Raw genomic sequence first — 25,265 nt, 5'->3', positions numbered from 1 at the left:
TATGTTAGTATTAAATCGACATTCGCCGGGAACGAACGCGTCGCGGCGACGGCGTCTGTACCGACCGATCATCTGTGCATACGTTACGTCACGATCGATATCTTGTACACTCAAGTGCATTGTTGCAGTGCGTTTATACATTCGTTTCATTAAAGTGTAAATCATATTTTATTAGAAACTATTCCGGCAGATATGACAGTGATTTTTAAATTAACGTTCCAGTGAGTTAGTTGGCTGTTCGAAAATTAGCTTTCGTGAATCAAGGTTTGTTTATTTTAAAATTTAACTGTATGTTTTTGCTACTATATTTCACTCGTTTTATGTTTAAATAATATTAAGTAACTAACTCCTTTGATATTTTATTGAAATTCTTAATTTTGATGTTATTTTATTGAAATCAGATACCTTGATACATTTTTTTTAATGTAGGTATGTGTGTAATTTAGAAGTACGGTTTAACATATAATAAAACTTAGCAATCTTTTGCCTCAATGAAATAGACAAAGCCCTTTAATAATTTCAACTAAACCCTCCGTCGGCGTCGTCATACTTGGGTAGACTAAAGAGCAAACCTTGTATTACAGACTCTACCACCCTAAAGCCAATTTGTATAAGGCCTACTTTTGTTTTTATTTGTAAAACCGTTTTGGTAAATGCACCGTCAGCGCGTGCATTCATCCCACACCCCTAGTTTATTACCTTACACCGTATGCACGTTGTGGTTCCAAATGTTATTCTCACTAAATCTATTAGACGATTAATCCTTTGTGTTGTTAGTTAAGGATTTGTTATGCAAATGAATTAGATCGTGATAACAAAACTTGTTTTGAACAATTCAATGTGCCAGTACTTAGGAGCTTACTGAAAAACACATAGTAGCATATGGACCAGTGTACGGTAGATATAACGGCCTTTAAGATTCTTCGTACGTCCAAAAATGGTAACTAGAGTCATTAAAGAAAACACAAACGAGATCCTTCAATTATGGGCATCTGGCGTGGGCCAAAAGTCATCATCTGCACGAGTGATATTTAAATTTAAATCAAGCGAACTCATTAAAAACTCAGTCTCGAAGTATTTTTATTTGAATTTAGACGTTAATTTGACCTTTGGATCTGCAATTTTTTGCTTATATCCGAGTCCTTGATCTATAACTGAATACAAAACATTTGTGCCTTTCCTAGTTTCAAAATCGTGGTTCAAAGCTCGCCATGAATAGAACTTAAGGTTAGCTGAACAAACAACGACGCCTAAATAATAGTATCATAAACCATAAACTTCTCTATACTGTTGTCCGCATAATGTTTACTTAATAATAATGAATCACGGAAGCTAGTTTTTGGGTGATATCGGAATTTAAAAAAAGAAAATCACATGGTTCCGCCGTTCACAGTCCGCCTACGTAATTGCAATATGTTCGTTTATATACCTACCTAATCTATTATATAATAGAATTATTTTTTCTCCATGTTCATTCGAACAAAACTAGTTTTCGTTTTATTGTTATCAACTTAGTATTACTTATTAATTTGTCAGTTACAAAAAACCCTGATTCAAAAAACAGGTAACGCCTTAAAATATTATAGGATCATTACAAATAAATACATAAATAGTTTTATGAATACGGCACGCATAGTTAGACGTTATGTAACCAAAAAGTTTACAAATATTTGTAGGTGTAATACCTAAAAATGTGTGTAATCATTGTCACGTAGTAACATATTACATAGTTAATAGTTATTACATAATTAGTATAATCTCGTTACCAATAACACTAAATACTGCGTAATATAATTTATTATGCAGTTATATTTTTTTAAATTCTATGTGAGTGTTCAAACATCTAGCAGGTGAAGATTGAATAAATACTCACCGCTTAACACAGTTCACCGCCGTCTAGCACAGGATAGTCCTAGTACAGGAACAGTTGATATATTGGTATAATATGGGTTTCAAAATATATTAATCTTCATTTTCCTGTCACCGAGGCTTAGGTATTAGTGTATGTTAATCCTAAATTTACGACACATGTTTCTAACGCAGTATTTAAATCTACTCCGCAAAATATTTGGCATTAGGGTCTGTGTGTAGATGTTTCTGTATCGTGAGTATGTTCCCGACACCCGTAACACTGGAGCGAACGTTTTTTTCCATCGAACGGTTGAATATACCGCACTCATATTTTCGCATAAACTTTTCTTATTCAAATAGTTTTCCCCCGCTTGCGTAGATAACGTTTTCTCATAAATTCGGTCAATCTTGTAAGCTAATGAAAAAAGTTTTTTTGATATAACACTATCAAAATATATACAAATTATATGTATACACAACTTTTTCTTGTTTATCGCTGTCATTTGTCAAAATTGCATCAAAATCGGATACGTGATCCACAAAAAATAAGTGGAGAAACAGAGACAGGCAGTGACTTTGTTTTAAATTACATAGAGATATTTAAACAAAACAACTTCGTTAATCAAGCGTTTTTTAGAAATATTTATTGGTTTTTATGTACATTGAAAACTAGAAGCACAACCAACGCTCTGCCCACATGTTGTACCGGAAAACCTCTTATGGAAATTCATTCATTAGTAATATATATATGTGCTGATCCGATCCATCCAGAGAGTGTTTATGTTTATAAAATACTTTTTGTTCGGTATTTACAAATAACAGTAATCATGTTGCACCACATTCTTCTACTTGATGCATCATTTACTTCGAGATGCCAGCTGTCATCAAAACTATTTTTATTTTAGATACTACTGCTTGAACAATCGATATTGCTCAAGAGTAAGACAAGTCTGGATTGTCTACTTCTCTTCCATTGTAGCCGAAGACGCTGTAGCAATTCGTATTTCTCATTTAAAACTAATGATTCTCGACCTTTCGTTCTTAGCCATATTACATCTGACCAAATTAAAACAAACTCAAGATTATATTAAAAGGAAAACGGGCATCAGAGCCGTCAATTCATCAATTACATTTACGTCATTCTATATTTACAAAATAAGGAAAATGTGTTTTGCTTAACCAAAATCGTAATACGCTTTAAAGAAGGAAACATTAACTATGTCGTGTAATACAAGTTCATTAGCTGTAGAAAGAGAACAAAACAGGACCTCTTCTTACAGGACCTCTTTGTTGTTGATATTGGTTTATGTCAAGATCGAATATTAACCATTACTTCAGTGATATTAACAGAACAGGTACAGGCGTGAAACTGAATATAATGTCAAACGAGTATTAAAGTTTAAGAAGATTCTTATTCAATTCAATCAAAATATACGGCCATTAGTGTTAATAAATACTCATAAACGCATAAATTAAAACCAATTTAAAAAAATATGACAAAAAGCAAGGGTTCGAAAAAAAATCACAACATGAATTTGCAGCTTTAGGACTTGTATTTGAAAATTTTTAACTATATAGTTAATAAGAAAATAAATATGTAAATGGAAAATTTGATTCGAGCCCTACACCCCAGTAGAGGGTAATAAGAAAGAATGATGATGATGATGATGATAGTTAATAAGAGCAGTTGGATTGGATTATCGACCGTTGAATATCGACAAATAGCAGAATGCTTCTGTCGCTGCAAAGCTAACATTGTCTCTCAATCAAACTCAACAAATCATTAGAGTAGTGTGCGATGCTACGACAATTTATAGATTTCAATACGAACCCGCTACAGAAAGAGGCAAAAGAAATAGAAACTGACGATAGTCGCTAATGTCGAACAGGCGAGTATCGGCATGGATAACGTATTTCTGCTTACATAATTAAGTTTTTCCGGAACCCTTACAACGGAAACTTACTCGCACTTGTCAGTTTACCTAACTGTGAACGAAGGCCTTTTTTATGATTGAAGGATTACTGGTGGCCCGGAGGCCATTCCAGTTTCACCAGGACAGGTGGGCGAGACACGAAGGCCTGTCCTGTTCACAGGTGATCGAAGAATTATTTGACTCAGGAATAAGTGGGAACAAATCACGCAATCCGGCCCCAAATTATGATTCCCTGTATTATGGGTACCAGAGAATGATATACATACCTTTGTACATAATATTTACTTAGATAGATAAAAAACATCCAGATAAAAAGCAAAAAGCCTGTTCACCACACGAATGATGTGGGAATCGAACCCACGACCCTCAGCGCAACAGTCAGTTACGCTAACTACTGCACCAACGAGTCATTCTATATAAAGTAACGTTAATGCTTAACATTTAAATTTAGATTCAATTATCCATCTTTATTGTTTTACTAAAAGGCAAATACAAATATCACTAAAATATTATACAATTATTTTAGACTGATAAACATTATTTAAAAATATTATATTTTAATGTTCACTAAACAATTAATTTATAAATGTGTTTGTTTTATGTAAAAATCACGTACAAAGATAACCCGTGCCAAAATGTCATCCACCTCGCGCTAGTCAAGTGATATAAAAAGTGATCAGTTGGACATTGCAGTTCGTCTAATTAACCCGGTTAAAAATGTAAATGACGTCTAAAGCAGTCTCTGTTCTTTATAATATTATATATTTATCTCACTAATACTTTTATTTTGTAAACTTATATTTTAAGAAATGCAAATTAAATACAACTCATTCTTGGGATTTCTTCTAACACAAGTAGAGGGAAATACTAAATAAATAACGGGGAGAAATTTTACAAAAACTGTTATGAAATAAGCTATTTGGATTTCTTTTGTGTAGGGTTTTAGCTTACTTATTTATTTTACACAATTTTTTTATATATTTATAAAGTATATTTAAGCTCTGACAAAACTGCTTAATACGTTTTATCATCTGTTTCAATCGATTACTTTATTAATTTTGTTAAGTTCGTCTTCTTTCTTTGAGCTCATAAATAAAGTTAAAACAACATCATCAACGAATTTTCTAATTTAATTAATACACGTACTCTTTTATATACAAAAACGGATGTTATGTTGTTATTATTTAAATGCACGAATTAAATTTTTGTTTATAATATAAGTAAGACATTCAAAGCTAATATACACATACATTGCATTCATTTATTGGACTATAAATTCCAAATGTATGTTATTTACAACATAAGCAAATCAATTGTAATATATTCCGTGATTTATTCTAACAATTTGTGTCCTAAAATGCAAGTTTTTGAACAATTTACACTGGAGCAGACATAATACTCAACGTTATACAGTGTGATTCCTTATAATGTGCACATATTGAAATGAGGGAATCTATGCTTAATTTTTTCGAGGTAAAAATATTAAAAAAAAAATTTTTTTAATTCGCGCGTCTTCCCGCGAGCATTTTGTTCAAAAGTCACCCCGTTTTGTTTACACCGGAGTCAAAGCAGTAAACAAAAAATCTAAAAATTCCACAAAAAATAAATATATAAAATTTAGCATTTTTTAAACATTTTTCCCTCCATAAAATTAAGCATAGATTCCCTCATTTCGATATGAGCACATTATAAAGAATCACACTGTATGTATTATGTTGCACAAACCCCTTTTCAACACAATAACGACAATAGTGACAGAATTGCAAAATGTAGCGAAACTTAAAATGTAGCGGAATCATCCTACGTTGACAGCATCGAAATATTGGGCTAATATCTAAAACTAAAGCAATAAAATCCATACTTTAAGGTTACTAAATTTATTTAATCGGAATGATTATGTAAAAGTGAGCATTCTTTATTATCCAATTTCCATTATAATGGCCTGAAATGAGGCGCCTACGATATTCAGAATAAGGCTATTTTTGCCATAACAATAAACTTTTATTTGTCTCACATATTATATTATATTTTGATTTTACATATTTTTTATTGATTCAAATTAAACTCTAAAATTCGCAATAGGCTCTTATATTATACTATCAAAAGCTACGAATAAATAATTATTTATTCGTAGATCAAAAGTTACTAAATTCTTTCATATTACATTATAGTAGTTAAACTATATACCGTATTAAAATTTTTCTGCAGAAAGGATAAATATTCTTTCTAATCTAAATTTTAAGTTTTACACGTTTAGCATAAGTTTAATGACCTATTCGAGTAACAAAACGTCTTAATTGAATGTTCGAGGAGGCGTGAGGGTTAGCGGTGACATCATTAGACACAAAAGATGAATTGTTTTCACACGATTCTATTGTTTCAACGATATTGGGAGTTCTTAAAATTCTAATTTCATACGATTTTCCGTTATAAATTTACAACTATCCTCTACGGTAAGGTAACTACAAATAACCTCTTTTAAATCATTACATAATAGTTGAAGTTAAGTAATGTTTAATTTGTTATTAATTTGAATTTAGTAAAGAAGCGATAGGAACAATTACCTATTATTGGAAAAAACATTTATAATAAATTTTACAATAAACAAAACCTTGCATTTTAATGTTATATATACATACATAGAAATATCTACATAAATCACTCACATGTGTACTAAATGCACTTCTCTGTTTTCAAGTAATTCAAATAATAAAATGGATTTGTTAGCTATGGAAAGTTTAACGGAACTTGGTTTGAATTTTTTTAAATACAATTTGTTTTGCATTTTAAAATAGATAGTCATATGTTTTTATTAATTTGAAACCGATTTGCATGTTAGAACTGTAAAAATGGCAGCCAGAGCTTATCTATTGAGATAAACCGCTTTCATTAGTGTCAAGCCAGCATCTAATTTGGTTCAGCTATTGTGAAGATTATTGTGCACAAAAACACGACCAAAACTAAAAAACGATTTCATTAAATTCTGGATTCGCAGTTTATTTGACTTCTAAAAATCTAGAGCAACTGTTAGTTCCTATGAAATAATACTTCTTCTTTTTGTGCTCTTTCTACATTATGTGGGATCTTATGTCTTTTTCTCAAGCTACATGGAGATTTGGCATAAGTCTTACGACCTTTGGACTTTTTAATTTTATTACTATAAACATTTATACTAAAATTACGATTTTCAAATACTAAATGGATCACCATTCCTTCAATTATCGACATTTATTCGTTTTTCTGAAGATATGTTAATTGGAAATATAATAAAATATTAATAATAGAAATTGACAAATCACTTTAAGCTTTATCTTTGCATAAAAAGTACGGTATGAATAAAAACACTTAATTGAAGTGTAAGTTCTATAGAAAAAAGTGTGATGAATCTAAGACAATGTAATTCGAATCACAAAGATTTCTCTTGAGAAACACGACACATATTAGAATGGCGAAGAAGAAATAATTTCCCAGTGTGTATTGAAAAGCTCAAAACTAGAACACATGGTGCTTAAAACTTTTACACTTCGTTCCAAAAAAACATGTTATGACAGTAGAATATAGCGGTCCATAGACTATGAAGCAGTTCATTTGGATACTTTTTGCATTTCCGCTATTACTAGATATCTTATATCTACGTATGTGTAGTCATTTAAATTTTATAGAAATAAATACATCCGGAGCTCACCGACTATTCCTCTTCACTGTGTGACTCATAGGTTAATTTAAGTCTAAAAAGAGTAGGCTGAGTGTTTCGAAAGCTTGGACGCTATTATTTTTTTCAGGGTAAAAATAAGTTGAACCTATGTATTAAATAAAAAATCATTCGTATTCATTTAAATAAAAGTCCAGGTGTATAGATATGTTCCCCGAAACAGCTAAACCGGACATATTTCTACCAAATTTCAGGAAATCTTCAGTTTGCTCTAGCGAGTGATCCTGCAAAGAAGTCATAACAAAGGGCCAACAAAGCGTACATTTTTAAAGTAATTACGCCACCTCATTTTAATATTAAAATCGCGTCAACAAGTTAATCTCTTCCTCTTTACCTTTCATTTATAGTGTGCGTACTGTCGCTTACCATGCCATTATAATCTGGAATAGGGTCTTCTCCAAAAAAAATCCTAGCGATATGATATTTACATTTTTGAGAGGCTTAAACACAGCCTTCAGCGTCAGTCAAGGACTAGGTTGTGACTTTGGCTGATGATCCTGATGATCGTGAAGCAATGGTAACCGCTAACGATAAGGAAGGCTGTAGGCTCGTCTGCCGTCTGTAAGCTTAACAATAATAAGTTTCAACAAAATAATCTAGGAAACAGTAACTAAGCTACTGGATGGAATCTAGTATTGATGACTTGATAAAATCTAGTACTAAGGAAGTAGTAGTAACTAAGCTACTTGAAATCTAGAATAAGGGGCCTACTAGTGCACTCTGATTAACCTAGTTCTATCTAATATTTTGTTTTGGTTTGAAAAGAGTCCTCACCGGTACTCGCACGGTACGGTACGGGCACGCACGGTATGATACGGTACGGTACGAGCGACGGAGACCACTGACCATGGGATGTGCCGTAAGTTCAGCTGTCTACAAAAGAAATAATAACAAACAAACACTTTTTGTCGTATAATTTTCATTGATGTCATCAGCCAGCTGCTTATCTTGGGAATAATATTGGATACAGACTTCATATAAGTTACAACAAATTTAAATAACCACAAACTTTGTTTTTAAATGAGAAACCTCTAAGACTAAATAACAATAAATATCGGTTAGGCTTGCGGTTTACAATGGAGTCATGTTCTAGTTTAAAACGATCGTAAAAAACAATTAATCCAATTTAATACTTTAAACATTAAAAAAAAGTTGAATGACTTTTACTGGTGGTAGAACCTCGCGTGAGTCCGCATAGGTAGGTACCACCATACCGCCTATTACCTGCCTATATACCTGCCGTGAAGCAGTAATGCGTTTCGGTTTGAATCGCGGGGCAGCCGGCTGTTACTGAGACCTTAGAACTCATATTTCAAGATGGGTGGCGGCATTTACGTTGTAGATGTCTATGGGCTCCAGTAACCACTTAACACCAGGTAGGCTGTCAGCACGTCCGTCCATCTAAGCAATAAAAAAGAAAATGAAATGTGATGCGATTTTAAAACAGAGCAAAATGAGTTTTGAAAAGTTAGTTATTATTTATAAAGATATTCGTTAGTTTTGGAATGAACCATTTGAGTATACAACTGTGTACAAGAATATATGTATACACAGAGTATAATAGAACAAGTCGCCGAAACGCGGCAAGTATAATTTATGTATATATTAAACAAGACATGGGTCACATTCCGAAGGCCCTATTGTGCCACAATCGTTTCTCTAGTAACGTATAAATCTGACTTTGGTTAATAAGTGTGGGCGACAACACTCCGTTACGTTGCAAGCAACATAAATTTAAAATAACAATACGGCTGTGCTGATGTATTCTGTTGTGCTAAGTCAGAACTATGTTAGAACTTTAGTATCATACTTAATATAAGTTGTGATGAAATTATTTGACAGCTCTCGCTAAGAAATTCAAGAAATTACTCAAAACAAATCAATAGATTTAATCGTGACAAATTATAATGTGATATTAATGCAAGAATTATTTTAATAATAAATTCAATTACGTACGCTAAATTTGTTTTTAAGGTGTTCTTCTGGAAGATAAGACAAAAAACGGGAACCATTTGAATCAATGACTTCATTCTTTTCGTAGTTTTTAATAATTTTAAATTTTATTTGTGCACTAAAAATGCTTTACCAAGCTTGTTGGTTTTGAGAGACATTCACAATGCGAATAGCGTGTATTTAAAAAAATGATGGTAGTTTATTTATTTATTAGGTACTTATATTGATTTGCTTCATTTTAAAAATAAATTAATTCAATACCAGTATAAGCTGAATCAATAATAGTGTTACTTCTCATTATTAGTAATATTAAATCGTGTAATGTACCTGTAAAGAAATGTATATGTATCGCAAACGACAAAAACATTTCACAAGAGCAAAAAGGATCTTTTTAACAAAAACACAAAAGTTTTTTTTTTTCATTGAACCACGCTGGAACACTCGAGCTTCATCAGCAAAAAAATTACACTAAAGACTGGCCACTTCAACAACAAAACGCTTTCACTTCAAAAATAAAAGCATTCGTATTTATTTATTACCTTTTGGGAATGCTACTGTATGTGCATACTATAAGAAATAACTTTAAAATTATATGTTTACTTTTACGAAATCGAATTAACAACGTAAACATTTGAAACAATAATATCGACATAAAACATTGCAAATGATGAAATATGTTTATTTTGAAATTGAACGATGACATTCTTTTTTGGACAAATCAATAAAAAAGACGTCTCATTTTGTAGTTCAAATTGAAGAGGATCAGTGCAAAGAAAATAATGATGTTTAGTACTATTATTGATCGAAGGACGTTTCTCAATTAGTTAAATCGTAATTTTTTAAGGCATAAGACAACTTTATAAGGTATTTCCATACATTTAAGTACTACATATTATTTTAATACATTAATCGGACTTAAAACTTAACCTTATAACTCAAGAGAGACAGTGACATTCATGCTGTGAAGGTCATAGGTTCCGGTAACCACTTACCACCAGGTGAGCCGGATCATTTCTGCCCAATAAGAAGAAAAGAGGTCACAGATGTATTTTGAAATATAATCAATAATAATTCCGAAGCTTTTTTCTGTGTGACGTATTCAAGTGACAAACCAATAAAACAATCCAGGGGACAGTTTAGTAAAATGCAAATAAAATATATTAAGCAGCTGTAAGTTGTGGAGTTAATATCTAGGTTGGCCCCTTGATTGGAAACTGACGGTAATATTCGCCGGTACAGTACCGTTGCAGACCGAATTTGGCAGCGCTCCGTGGTCACTGATCTTCCGGTTGTTGGATAAATGTAGGCTGCTTCAGAATTTGTATTACTAGTATTTTATTAGTATAGGTAGATCAACTCATTGCTTATCTCGAAACATCTAGTCGAAGTCTAAACTGTATTGTATAATGCCTGTTACACCCTTTTAGCTGGAATGCACAGCTATTTTATGACCTAGACACGTGCGGTTCAAATTACGCCCTAAAATAATTGTGCAATATAATATTAGATATACTTTTTGTACAATACAATTGAGACTCTGACCTCATGTCTGAAGGTAGGTGGTGATATTAACGTGGGCTCCGGTAGCCTGTTTATAGGTAGTCAGGTCAAGAGCCGATCACCCATTTACTCCATAAAAAGTAAATTTACATATCAGTATACTCGTAAAAAATGAAGTAACTCAGTAGTAGAAGTAAGTAGAGAATTAATTTTGAGACGACTTTTTTGTGGTAGTTATTACCATTCAGAACAAGGTCGTGAATATAGGAGCCATATTACTTACCGCTTAAATCTATTATCATCATTACGTCTTTGGGTTGGAGCGGTAACGACACCCATACTTTTCAATACTGTGATATTCAAGGCATAATTATTTAGTTTCGTATTCAAACCCTACCTACAATAAAATAAGGTCTGAAATAACATAATTATCTCTACATACTTTTATAACTGTATTAAATTATTTAAAATAAACTCGTTAGTTTTTTTTCAATGAATTTTAGGTCAGTCCGTGAATAGAATGGATTACTAAAACGTCGTTCTTTATGACATAATGGATAATTTCCGCAAGATACAGTGGAAGTACGTACCGGTATGAGCACGTTGTTATACTCGTATTGTACAACAGTCAATGAAGACCGACGTTGAATGGAACTAATTATACTAATTTGGTGTAGGTCTGATGCTCACGGCAACAACTGATATTAATGTTTAGTTTTTTTTGTTGTTCACAATGCATTTAATGAAGCTATTTTGGACGAGTAAGGTTTTTTTTGAGCATTGGAAAAAAACTATACTACTTGGAATACTCGTGTGCTGATATATATAATGATATTGGGTACACCAGAATAAATAAACAATAAAAGACTTAATTGCGTTTTCTGTTATGTGTATAATGAGAAAACAACATTTAAAGCCCTTAATTTAATAAAATTATTATTTTTAACAAACTGAACTTTCTTTTTACTGAATGTCAAACTTCACTCAATGACATATAAGAAAAAACCTTTTTATAAAACTAAAGAGTTTTAAACTATGAAGGTTTTTCTTTACATATATACTCGTAAACATAATATCAAGAAGAATATTAAGCTTTCTATAGATTACAAAAATTTCTATGTATCGCTTATTGCAACGCTCGTAGGATAAAAACAAAATACAAATGTGCAAACAATATATTCGGAGAGCTACGCCTTACAATATAACGACCGAGCTTAAGCCAAGAAATACTGCAGCAATATTTATAGCATTCCCGTATATTATCCAATTTTGCATAACATTTGCAATGTTCTTAACAATTTGAATATAATTAAATTATCTGTGTTGTTGGTCGTTATTATAATACATACAGTACAGTTAAATAAAAAATTTCAATTAGACGTACAACAAAACCTTTTTCTTGGCGAAAGTCTGCTTGAAAGAAAGGCGAGACCGTGTTAAGATAAGCTGCGACTTTCTTCACTGTAACAATGACTGCTAAAATAGGAAATAGCACTTAATATAACTTTATTATAACAATGTACGTAGTGGACACAAGCGTTTTATCACGATCGCCATATTGCCATAGTGCTTAATATCACTGGCTACTGTACAATCCGATATTATTCTCAATTCTCACTTATTTTCTTTGTCTTCAATAATGGAATCTAAGGTATCTAAGGTTTATTATTGCTATTGAAAGATATTCGGAGTTCTTTTTCTACAGTTAGATTGTATTTTCATGTCCCGTATGCTTATGTTTTCAACACTTCTAACACAAGAAAATCCCAGCTTGTGGCCGTTGCAATTTGCAATATGTAATACTCAAGTATGTCTAACTTTTTAATTTTGACCGTAAACTTCGTTCGGGTGCATTGTCCGATATCCCCTTCTCCTCTTTAATTATTAAAGAAAGCGAATGAAACTTTTCCAGGCGTTGCGCCATTGGCTGCTCAAAAAATCTGCATGTTGCTTTCAAAATAAATAACTAAAGTGAATCATGGATCTGTTTACAAACATAACATTTCTATATAAAGCACTTTGTTTACAAAATTTCAAACGTAAAGGTTACGCTTCTGATTATTCGTTTCTAATAACCAACTGAAAAATAAGGCTGAGATTAATTTTTTTACCAAAAATATATACCTGGTTCGACGAAAATAAACTTACGTAAAACTTTTATACCTAGAGAACTGAATAGATTAATAAGCGCTTTGAAACATGATCCGTTGCAAATTACCGTATGTAAAATTTAATCTCCGGGGGAAAAGAAACTGGAGTGTGGATACTGTAGGTAATTAAATTCCGTGTTTGGGGAACGAGCGCGTTTTATTGTCGGATAAATTAAAACAACTGGTCACGTGCCTACTCTGAGTGAATATTTTTACGTACTACAACTGTTTTTCATATTACGACCTAATCTATATATAGTTATATAAAAATGAATTGCTGTTCGTTAGTGTCGCTAAAACTCGAGAACGGCTGGACCGATTTGGCTAATTTTGGTCTTGAATTATTTGTAGAGTCCAGAGAAGGTTTAAATATCAAAATTCCTTTTGTTTGTTTTAAGTTTATTTTATACAAAAATTTAGGTCTTTTATTTATCGATTGAGGCACTACGAAGTCTGCCGGGTCAGCTAGTATAGAATAAAGAAACAAATTTTACTTTGTCAATAACTAAAGGCTAGATCAATTATCCTGTTTATTTAGTAGAAATAGTGCAGTCGCTCCAATATGAAGGGACAAGCGCATTAATATTATGAAAGCCACTGTGCAATAAAATTTCGATCTAATGTCTGAAGTGAATAGTCCATGTAATGTAGAACTGTTACCTCGGAGATATGAGATCCCAAGTTTTGGTAAACCAGTGGAAGAGCGGTGTTTTGGCAGCGATAGACTTGTTATGGCTTCTTTGATTCGGTGTCGGTGTGCTGGATTTGTATCATGTTAGGGTCACCGATTTGAAGGAAACGATATTAGAAATATCTTCCACCGAGCGGGTAAATTTTTCATTAAATTGACGGCGACCCTCCGTATGATATGTCACGTGATACGGATCCATCAGATCCAATAACCTATGCATTAGACACCTTTAGCTCTAACACTAGGAGTAAACACCCCGGTAACCGTGCTCATCGAACTCGGCAAAGAGTTCGAAGTGTAACCGAACCTAAACATCAGCCCGCTGAATTCCTCGCCCGATCTTCTCAGCAGGTCGCGATTCCGAATCCGGTTACTACCGGAACTTACTACCGCGAAGCATTTACTCTTGAGTTGTTAGGTCTCCCTTGGAGGCGCTCAGGTAGCTGTTAGCAAATCCCACCCTTCTTGGCTGAGCCCTTGCTCGCCCATCTGCCCTGGTAAAACTGGAAAGGCCTACGTAGTAAACTCCGACCAGTAAAATCTCAAACAAAAAAAAAAGATGTATACATGTACAAAGTTATCTAGAAAATGTCGTTAGCGCATTCAAACATCCTGTCAAATATCTTATATTCTATGGAGTTACCGTTCGAACATTGTTTCTTTACACTCAATTGTAATTCAACAAATGATGCTTGATTTTATTTATAAATAAAATGATGTAGGTCAATGCAATCAGAACGGTTCAACTTATGTATCGAGGCTGATCACCGGAAATTTATGTTTGCCTTCCCGGGCCCACTCCAAATACTAAGCCGTATCTATTTACGTGGCTTCTGTAATGACCACGATAGGACGACCGATGCTCAATGCCATTTATTCAATAGAAATTATCTAAGAACACTTAATTTAAGTACACTTATATTTAAAGTTATTAAAATGCCATTAGAACAGGAACGACTCTTAAGATTGCTTTTAAGTTACAACCAAATGCCCCGCCATGCCTGTAATAAGTACAAGTAGCAACTATATTTAGCGATGCGCGAGGGCCAGTAGAACTTTAGTCGGCTCTATGATTCGTAATGACATTATTAGTGTAACAATAATAATTTATCTGGCTTATCAATTTAATTAAAACTAATTTAATTAATTCATTTCGTTTTTACTATTCTTCTTTATACATACTTTACGTACGTCAATCGTTCTTGACCAAAAAATCATTAACTTGAACGGTCGGAAATGCTTTAATGAAAATACAAGTAGTACAAGCTTAAAATTTAAAATTAAACGCTAAAACAGAAGATAATACGGTGTTGTATAATAATATTTTACGTTTGACTTTGTTCAGATTCGAAGCTACTAAATATTTGTTAGCTACCAAAAATGTTTTTTAATAAAAAATCTGTATGGCATATTCTCTTTTGTCAAAATTGTAAATCTTATTACATGTAATGTTTACAATTGTAAAATAATTAAGCATTTACACTTAAGACGTTATGTAGATGTATCGTTGGTTACAATATCATTGATTTTTGTTAATACGAGTATGTCAAAGAGTTTGCATATATGTTTATTCAACCATCTCGCGAATACTACGCCAATATTGTAAATTATCTTTATTAATTAAAATATATTGGTGAAATCATGCTTAATCTCGTTCCGATCACTTTCTCGTCTCCATATATAGCCAAAGTAAGATAAGTACTGAATCGCACATTAAGATTCTTGGGAATACGGTTTTATATTTAAAAAAAAAAATATCACACTGTTTCAGTCACTGCAAAGCATGGGCGCGCCAGCATGGGGTACGCGTGGTGGTGGTGGCGACCGACCACGGCTACTTCGTATGACACCGCTACGACACAGCTTCGCAGCGCCTGCATCACCGGCCGCGCCACCTCAACCGCGAGCACATGACTACGCTTCTGACGCCGACACTAATAAGAAAGGTTGGAATTTCTCATATTTTGTTAGTTTTGATAGGCTGTTCCAGCTACGCCCGGACGGGTAGGTGAGCTCATGGGCACAACCTGAGAGAATTTGCTATTTGCTAACACTAGCCCTAGCAAGAGCAGTGCTTCGCAGAATCTACCACCGGGTCGGAATCGCGACCCGCTGAGAAAATCCGGCGAGAAACTCTAGTGGGATGGGTTTATAGGTTAGTTCGCTCGTCGAAGTTGTAATCGACGAGTTCGACGAGGACGGTGACCGGTGCTTGTGAGGTCTAAAAGCACAGAGAGTGAATCCGGAGCATCCGACAAGACATGTTTCTAATATTACCTATTACGAATATTCTCTAGATGGATCTGCTGTTAAGGAAGAAGATTTCAAAGGATTAATTTAATAATATCACTTTTTTTATTGCTTAGATGGGTAGCCGACCCACTTGATGTTAAGTAGTTATCGGAGCCCATAGACATCTACAACGTAAATACTGCAACACACCTTAAGATATGAATTCTAATGTCTCAGTTTTTACAGTACAACGTCTGCCCCACCCTTAAAACCGATACACATTACTGCTTCACGGCAGAAATAGGCAGAGTGATGTAACCTACCCGTTCGGACTCAAGACATTCTAACACCAGTATTAGATCTATTATGACGCCGTGAATTGTAATTATCTAATATGAGAACTTATAAATATTTAATAATCCGAGATAGGAAAGATCTAAGCGCACCTTTAATTATAAGTGTGCAAAGATAGATACCACAACTCAAACCCGCTTCCCAGCTTGAGGCATGACAACAAAAAATATCCATCCGACTAGACTCATAATACCTGTCAAAGTTTGTAATAAAAACAGCAATTAATAGTAAAGTTTCGTCACTGGAAGTATTTGAGAGTGATTATGTTGATAGCTTTTTTTTTTTTTTTGTGATTGAAAGTTTACTGGTGGCCCGAAGGCCTTTCCAGTTTCACCAGGACAGGTGGGCGAGCAAAGGCTCAGCCAAGAGGGGTGGGATTTGCTAACAACTGCCCGAGCGCCTCCGAAGGAGACCTAACTACTCAAGAGCAATTGTTTCGCGAATGAATCTACTACCGGATCGGAATCGCGACCCGCTGAGAAGATCCGGCGAGAAACTCAGCGGGCTGATGCATGGGTTAGGTTGCACGTCGACCTCTTTGTCGAGTTCGACGAGTACGGTTACCGGGGTCCCTAAGCCTGCCCCTAGTATTAGAGCTGAAGGCATCTAATGCAAAGGTTATTGGATCTGATGGATCCGTAAGGACGTGTCTAGGGCGTCGACGGTGACTGGCTCCTGCATGATCAGGATTCGGGGAGTAGTCAGCGGCGGCAACGATAAGGCGATTATCATGACGCATAGCCTTATCGAAGTATCGTTCCGACGCTGACTTCATGTATTTCCGAATTGATTCGAGGCCCAGGTCGTCGTGTAGGTCAACGTTCCTCACGAACCACGGAGCCCCGACAGCTAACCTGCAAAAGCGGGATTGTAGGGATTGGAGGGTGTCTATGTGTGTGCGGGCCGCGTGAGCGAACACCACACTCGCGTAAGTCATGACGGGCCTTATGCAAGTTTTGTAAAGTGTCACCTTGTTCCGAAGGGACATTTTACTCCGCTTACAGATCATGGGGTAGAGTCTACCGAGAATAAACGCGGCACGGTCACGGACTGATTTTATATGCGGGCGGAATGTCATCGATGCATCCAGGGTAACGCCCAGGTACTTGACCTTCCTGGCCCAGGGTATGGGTTGTCTAAAGAGAGTAATCGGGGGTGTGAGATTCCTCCTCCTAATCCGGGAGGAAATCCGTGTGGAGTTTCCCCTCTGAAATAGCACCGCAGTACTTTTCGCTGGGTTGATGTCTATGCGCCATTTTCGGAACCACTGTCCTAGGGCTAGGGCTGCGCTCTGAAGCTTCTTCGCGATTAGGGACTTATTTCTACTAGAATAGTAAACAGTCGTGTCGTCGGCGAATAAAGCTAAATGGGTCGGCGGCGACCGGGGAATATCGTTGACGAATAAGCTAAATAAGAGGGGTGAGAGGACAGAGCCTTGCGGGACTCCAGCTGTGAGAGGTCGTGGGGAGGAGCGGGTTCCCTCGACTCGATATCGAAAAGAGCGGTTCGTCAAGAAGTCCCGTATGATGAGCACGAGACTATCCGGCACGCCCATGTTGAATAGTTTGAAAATCAAACCGTTGTGCCAGACTTTGTCGAACGCTTTTGCGACGTCGAAGAAGAGAGCTCCCGTGTATAACGGTTTTGGTCGATTAAGCCCCACAAGAATGTGCTCCGTGAGGCGGTGCACCTGTTGAACGCATGAGTGATTTGTACGGAATCCGAATTGTTCATCGATAAGAATGCCCTTGGATGAGACGAAGTCTCTGAGGCGTTTGTAGAGCAGACGCTCATACAGTTTGCCTAGAGACATGAGGAGGCTAATCGGGCGGTAGCTCGTCGGATGATTTTTTGGTTTACCGGGTTTATGTATGCCGATAACGTCCGCTTCTTTCCACACCGCGGGAAAGATACAGTTCGCCATAGCGGCATTGAAAATAGATGCCAACATCACGATGAGTTGGACGGGTAGAAGTTTAATAACGCGGTTAGATATACAGTCGGAACCGGGAGCCTTGCGAGGACGTAGGTCTTTGATCAAGTCTTTAACTTCTATCGGGGTGACGGGTGGTAACGCATCCGATGGTGGCAAGGAGGCTCTGCGTTCTACCTCACTGTCTACTAATTCTACATGAACAGGGTCCACGGATTGAGTGCTGGGCGTGCACTGGGTTTGCAATGTATCGGCCAGCAGCTCTGCTTTTTCGTCATCATCGAACGCCGCGAGTCGGCCTGAGGGGCCTACGAGGGGGGGCATAGTTACTACCGTATCCGATTTGAGAGTACGAGCTAAGCGGTAGTAAGACCTTTGGGAGGGCGCGAGTCCTTCTAAGAAATCAGACCATCTGGCATCTCGGACTTCGGCGATGCGAGACTTTACGTCGCGTTGTAGGGCACGCATTCGAATACGATTTTCCGCGGTAGGATACCTGTCGTAGGCGCGTATCGAGGCATTCTTAGCTCTAAGGAGTTCCCTAATATCGTCGGACAATTTGAAGCGGTGAAGGAAGTCCTCCGCTACAACTTGTTTCGATGACCTATCTAATGTCGAGGTGATGTGTGACGTTAAGATGTCTATGGCTTCAGCGGTATCCTGAGGAGACGGGATAGAGTCCGGGTTAAACGGGAGCGATGGTGGATCAGATTCAGCCAGGCTGATGCCCAGCGTGTGCCAATCCACCACAGTCCTCGTGACGGGAACGGAATCGGGAGCGCGACCGAGCTTCATAACGACGGGACGGTGGTCTGAATCTAACTCTGAAACTACTTCGATCGAGTGTAAGCGCAGAGTTACGTTTTTTAATAACGCTATGTCGAGTATATCCGGGCGATGCGCGATATTTAGCGGGTAGTGAGTCGGGGTTAGCGGAGCGACGATATCGAAGGCGAGATCATCGACTAACGCGTCAAGCCGCCTGCCATTCGGGGTTGTGGTGTGTGAGTTCCACCTAATGTGTTTACAATTTAGGTCGCCCGCCAGAATGACAGAGCTCCCCATACCGAGCAGCGCCTCGATATCACTGCTTAGAACGATCTTATCCGGTGGAAGATAAACGGACGCGATAACGATCGGCGCGTGTCCCGTCAGTGAGATTCGGCACACTGATGCTTCGATATTAGCGAGCGCGGGAGGATCGAGCGGGACGCAATGCAGGGCTCTTCTATAGTAAATGACGGTACCACCACCACGGGCAGAGAGCCTGTCGTTCCTGACCATGTTATAGTTCGCGATTTTAGGGTCACGGCGCGCGGGCTTAAGTAGGGTCTCCTGCACTAAAAAGATATCAATTTGGTGGTCACGCAAAAAGTCAGAAACCTGATCACGTTGATTTGCGAGACCGTAAGCGTTAAAAAATCCTATCGTTACGGATAGGGGCTTTATTCTACTTATATACGCCATTGATTACCGGCGGAGTGAGGGGAGGACGTACGTATTTAATGACGCGTATACGTCGGCGTATTCCTGCACAACGGCGATAAAGTGTTGTGCAGTGGAGGCAGCGCGAATGGCGTCGCCCAAAGCGTTAACGCGCTCAAAGTTGATCGACTGAAAGAAGTCGATCGCTAAAGCGAGATTGTCGGACGCGGTCGGAGGGCAAGTCGCGGGAGAGGGACGAGTCGCGGGGGCGGGACGAATCGCGGAGGAGGGAGTTGTAGCCGTGTTCGTGTACGGCAGCGGTTTTGCCCAGGCCGAGACACTGGGCACCGCCGCCGGAACGAACGCTGGCTTAGCCTGCGACGCAGAGGGTGCTGAGGCTTTGATGTCTGGGCCGGAAGCTCGGAGGCGGTTTTGGCGGGCGACGCGGCGATTTATTTTAGGGGCTCGGGGGCAACCACGGTAATTCGCGGGGTGACCCTGTGTTCGACACAGGACGCAGCTAGGCGGTTCCGTCGCGGTTTTTTGGTCGCGAGCGCAGAGGGCCGTGGCGTGATCGCCCAAACACTTAACACATCGGGGGCGCGCGTGACAGTTACGGGAAGAGTGCCCGTACAATTGACAGTTATGGCACTGGCTAGGAGTGCCTTTTTTATGGGGGGCTTCGACAGCGATACCAGAGAGCCTACAGACGGTCTGTGTGTTAAAGATTTTCTTACCCTCGGGGGTAGGCTGGAGAGCGACTAGAACCATATTATATGGCTCCCTACCGCGACCAGTGTGCATACGGTGCACAGAATTCACTGGTAGGCCTTGTTCTAACAGGTCGGCTTTTACGAGCTCTACATCTAACTCTTTAGGGATTCCGCGTATTACAACGCGGAGTTCGCGCTCCTCCTGGAGCGTATACGTATGGAAACTTATACGCTCCTTACGGAGGTAAGAAGAGAGGGCCCTATGGTCGTCGGGTGTTTGAACCTTAATTTGAATGCCGTTCGCGAGGTTACGGGCATTCGTGAAATTTATATTTTTGGCCTTAAGGGCCAGGCAAACTCGATCCCAAGCTGCCTTCTCCTGAAGGATAACCGGGGGAGGGGTCTGGGTTTTATTTTGTGCCACCGGACGCGGCGACGGAGTGGCACGGGCTGGGGGCGCAACGGGAGTCTGAGGGCGGGGGCGCGACGCGTTCACGGCTTTGCTAATTTTAGCGGCCGCGGGAGCTCGAGACTCCGCGGCACGCTTCTTACCCTTCTGTACCAGGGTGAATCCATCCGTCGATGAGGCGGGGGCGAGGTCGACCTCCATGTCCGAGTCAGAGTCGGAGCACGAGGAGGCGGGTGCAGGCGACCTACGAGCAAGTGTAGGTGTTTTAGAGGGCGCGACGGAGGCCGCGGATGATCGCTCAGCTGAAACGATGGTCACGGCGGACGACGCAGCAGCTTTTCTCGCCAGTATAGGCGACACGGGAGCGGCAGGCACGACAGAGGCTGCGGTGCTCAATGCAGAAGCTCTGCACGCAGGTACAGGCGACGCAGGAGCAGCGAGCGCGGCGGAGTCCTCGAGAGGGCTCGCAGTGTGATTGGCCTTGAAGGCCAAAAACTCCGAGGCGAGCTGTGGGTGGCGAAGTCGGAGGAATTCCGCGAATACAGCGTCCATGATCGCTGAGTACCCAGGTGGGGCGGCCCCGGGTCTTGAAAACACTCGCCTTGCGGCGAGGCCCCAACTTCTCGGACCTGAGCGGTTCTATTGAACACAGGTGGCAATGCGGCGCGATTACTACAGGACAAAGAAAAATCACAACAAAACAGAAATTACGAAAAGAAACAAAAACAAATAAATACTTGCAGGAAACCACTTTGTCGGCAGATGTACCACGAACACAGAAACAACAAAAGGAAACAAAACAAATAAAAACTTCCAGAAAGAGCACTTAGTCGGCAGATGTACCACGAACACAGGCCGCGCGAACAATGGCCGGGCTAACAAAAGCCGGGCGAACAAAGACCGGGCGATCGAATGGACGATGAGCACGTCCGCACGTGACGGGTGCCTCTATCGGAATGATGTTGATAGCTCTGATTATTACGGCATTATTTAATATCATATGAGATACTATCTTAGATAATTATACATTTAGTAGACACTCATACCTTTACAATTCTCTAAAAATGTAATATAATGTAACAGAAACACAATAATTAGCATGATTCAAAAGCTGCGTTATTATATTGTTATTATTTCGCAAGAATAACATAGGTTATGTTAATCTATACTAATATATAAATCTACAGTGGTTTTTACGGATGTTCCGTTATAACTACTGAACCATGCATCCGATTGACTTGAAACTTGGTATCCGTGTAGAAACTACATGTACTTAATGGATAGGCTAATATTTATATGAGTGTTGGACTCCCTACACCAGTTGCGGGAGCGTTAATGATTAGAACCGTTGTGGGGGTGAGAAATAATAATGTTAATTTTAAACGCCCAGCGAAGCGGACCGGTACAGCTAGTGTGTAATAATTCTTTGTTGAATCTAATCGAATGTATTTTATCTATTCCTATTTTATTTAACGTTTCAGAAGAAGGATGGAACGCTAACTTATCACAAAGATGGCGCAAACTTCGACGGCGCTGCTCGCGACTACGACCCGGCTCGGGCAACCGTGAACCAAGTCCAGTGCGCTGCTCTCCTTCGCCTCCAAGACAGCCAAACCAATGTTCACCGGCACCCCCATCAAAGCTTTCCTTTCGTCATCGTGGAAAAGTCTATACAACAGCCTCTTTAAGAGTGACAAGTGGAGCTCCAGACTTACTAAGAGCATTGGGCAAATTAGGGGGAGGTCTAAGAAGACGTGCTCTATCAGCTCACGACGTCTTATCTCCACCTCAGCAGCAACCATCCACATTTTATGTTCCCAGCCCCACAGCTGTGCGACAAAACACGTCACCTTCGCCGTCCAGACAATCGGCCACAGTAAGACGACGTTGCAGCTCTCCTAATGTATATAGATCAAAAGGAGCATCGAAAGATCCACTCATCAATCAAGATGATGAAAGTCACGATGTAGTAGACTACAGCTATATGAGTGACAGGAGGAAAAGTAGTTCCGAGGGACGAAATCGGCGTCCGTACAGCGAGAATGTGGAATTAGACGTACCTTATAGAAATGGCTACAGTAGACTGCCAGCAGATATAAACCAAAAGATATGGGAAGAACCATATCGGCTACCGCGTGTACAATCTCGACAAGATCCTATGCAACAGTTGAAAAAGGGCGTATCGGAGCTAAGAGTGAGCGCGACACCGCGATCAGCTCGTCCACCGCCCGCGCCTCCATCGACAAATCTTCAAAAAAGACCACCAGCCCCAGATCCGCGAGATTTACATCAATTTGAGGTATTTTCAATATAATTTAAGCATTATTACTATCTTGAGTTTCGAATGGTACATGACAATATCTAATGATAATAAAAATCAATCAATACATGAAATATATAAAATACATTAAATACATGAGACTTATCACCTTAACACATAAATAATAAAGGCTTATAAACAAATAAATAGCATTAAAACTTTTGGAAACACCCGTAGTCTAGAGAGGTTTAGATTTTTTGATTGACGAGACTTGCCGATGTTGAAATCTGTGGCAGGTACCACTGATTTCAACATCAATGCGTGCATGTCTTCGCGAACTAACACGGACCTTCGTATGGAAAAACCTATACATTAACTTTTACTACACCTGCTGTTATATTGCGTATTTTTTCTAAACAGCTATGCGTTCTGACATAAAAACTTTCAAACCAAATATAAAATATTTTATTTCACATAAATGTAAGCTTCCCATCCAAATCAAAAATTAATGAGAAATCGTACTTCAATTTCCAGGTTCGTTTCACAAAATCAGCCGGAGGCAAAGGTTTGGGTTTCAGCATTGTGGGAGGGCGCGATTCTCCTCGAGGCGACATGGGGATATTTGTAAAGACAATTTTTAACAACGGACAAGCCGCCGAATCGGTTCTACGAGAAGGTGAATAGAACAAATTAATTTCTCGATTTTTTGCATTTGTACATAACCTCATTTTGCCCGAAATGCATCGAATTCGTATATAACATGTTGTATCGTATCCAATAGAAAGAGACAAAGAGAATGCGGTAGGCAGCGGCTTGGCTCTGCCCCTGGCATTGCTGAAGTCCATGGGCGACGGTAACCACTCAACATCAGGTGGGCCGTATGCTCGTCTTCCTACAAGGGCAATAAAAAAAAAGAATGAAAGTAGCATGGACAGGGCATAAAGTTTTTCGTTACGTAACGTTTTCTGGTAATCAACCTACGTAATCAACTCATATCGGATAAATCAAGGTAACGAAAATCGTTAAAAAAATACGTCATTTTTCTTGTTATCACATCAGAAGACTGAGACTGTATTATCATAAATCTCCTGTCAACGTTTTCGTGAAGTATGAATACAGCCTATATATTATCTAAGTAAGAGTCGCGGTTAGTAGGAACTGCACACATATATTTAACTGCCTAGACCGTAGCAGACAAGGAGAAAACAAATACTCAGCACGCAACTTTGTCATACAATACGAGTACCTACGTATTTTAAAAGGTCTTTGACATTTATTATGTTCAACTATAGAAAGGTGTTACATTCTAAAGTGACGGCTTAAATTAACAATAACTGCATTCCCTTAAACAGACATGCATTTCTACCGATGTGTATGTGACGAAGGGGCCTATTTTAACATCAATTAGGTACACCTGCTGAATGTTTAAGAAATAATAATGTGTGATCATAGAACAGTATCATATAAGTGATGTAACATTATTTGCGTTATGAGTCTTCTTTTGTTATTCCTTTTTTTTTCAATTACTATTAACTGACAAGCTAGTGTAGATGTGGTAAATTAGGAAAGTGAAAGGAAAAATATATACTTTAGTATGTATTTTGTAATACAATAACGATTTGGGTTTTTTTTATTGCCTTTGTAGGCAGACGAGCATACGGCCCACCTGATGGTAAGTGGTCACCGTCACTCATGGACGTCAGCAATGCCAGGGGCAAAGCCAAGCCGCTGCCTACCTAAGTAAGTAGGTATTCGGTGAGCGTCTAATAAACACATTCACAACAGATAAATGAAAGCGGGACATTTTTGTTCTCGTTGGGGACAACGGGATGGACAGCCTGAAAACGGGACAATCCCGCCCAAAGCACGACGTATGGTCACGTTATGTATATTGTTTTTATCTTTTCAGGTGATGAGATCATATCTGTTAATGGTAGAGGTACGGCCGGGCTGACGCACGGAGAAGCCATTCGGTTGTTCAAAGACGTCCGCGCCGGGCCCGTGCTTCTGAGAGTAACGCGCAGGGCGCCAGCACGCTGACTGCCCTGCGCCTGTTGCTTCGAACCCTCGCAGCCACAGGCGCCAATGCTTAATGATATATATTCCACATTGTAACAAACACATTAATAATATAACTTGCTCCCTTTC

General features: G+C 38.4%; 1 protein-coding gene and 1 long non-coding RNA gene across 2 annotated transcripts; one reads left to right on the top strand and one right to left on the bottom strand.

The window, feature by feature from the left end:
- LOC101740199 (membrane-associated guanylate kinase, WW and PDZ domain-containing protein 2) lies at positions 1-25,265 on the top strand. Its single transcript, XM_004930258.5, has 5 exons — positions 1-264; positions 15,563-15,737; positions 22,339-23,156; positions 23,652-23,793; positions 25,027-25,265. Exons 2-5 carry the CDS (start codon positions 15,575-15,577, stop codon positions 25,155-25,157), a joined length of 1,254 nt encoding a protein of 417 aa, XP_004930315.1. The 5' UTR covers positions 1-264; positions 15,563-15,574; the 3' UTR covers positions 25,158-25,265.
- Positions 9,363-10,115, bottom strand: LOC134198988 (uncharacterized). Its single transcript, XR_009973298.1, has 2 exons — positions 9,990-10,115; positions 9,363-9,777 (listed from the first exon to the last, which is right to left on the bottom strand). It is a non-coding gene; the product is annotated as an uncharacterized LOC134198988 (long non-coding RNA).

The sequence above is a fragment of the Bombyx mori genome, chromosome 5 (genome assembly GCF_030269925.1).
Source record: "Bombyx mori chromosome 5, ASM3026992v2".
NCBI lineage: Eukaryota > Metazoa > Arthropoda > Insecta > Lepidoptera > Bombycidae > Bombyx > Bombyx mori.
Note: the sequence above shows the minus strand (reverse complement) of the source record. Positions and strands in the feature narration are given on the sequence as shown.

Excerpts from the sequence above, each read along its gene's own strand:
- LOC101740199 (XM_004930258.5), top strand. The coding sequence starts at position 15,575 with ATGGGCGCGCCAGCATGGGGTACGCGTGGTGGTGGTGGCGACCGACCA. Across the intron at positions 15,738-22,338 it reads CGCCGACACTAATAAGAAAG|AAGAAGGATGGAACGCTAAC; the intron begins GTTGGAATTTCT and ends TTAACGTTTCAG. Across the intron at positions 23,794-25,026 it reads CGAATCGGTTCTACGAGAAG|GTGATGAGATCATATCTGTT; the intron begins GTGAATAGAACA and ends TTATCTTTTCAG.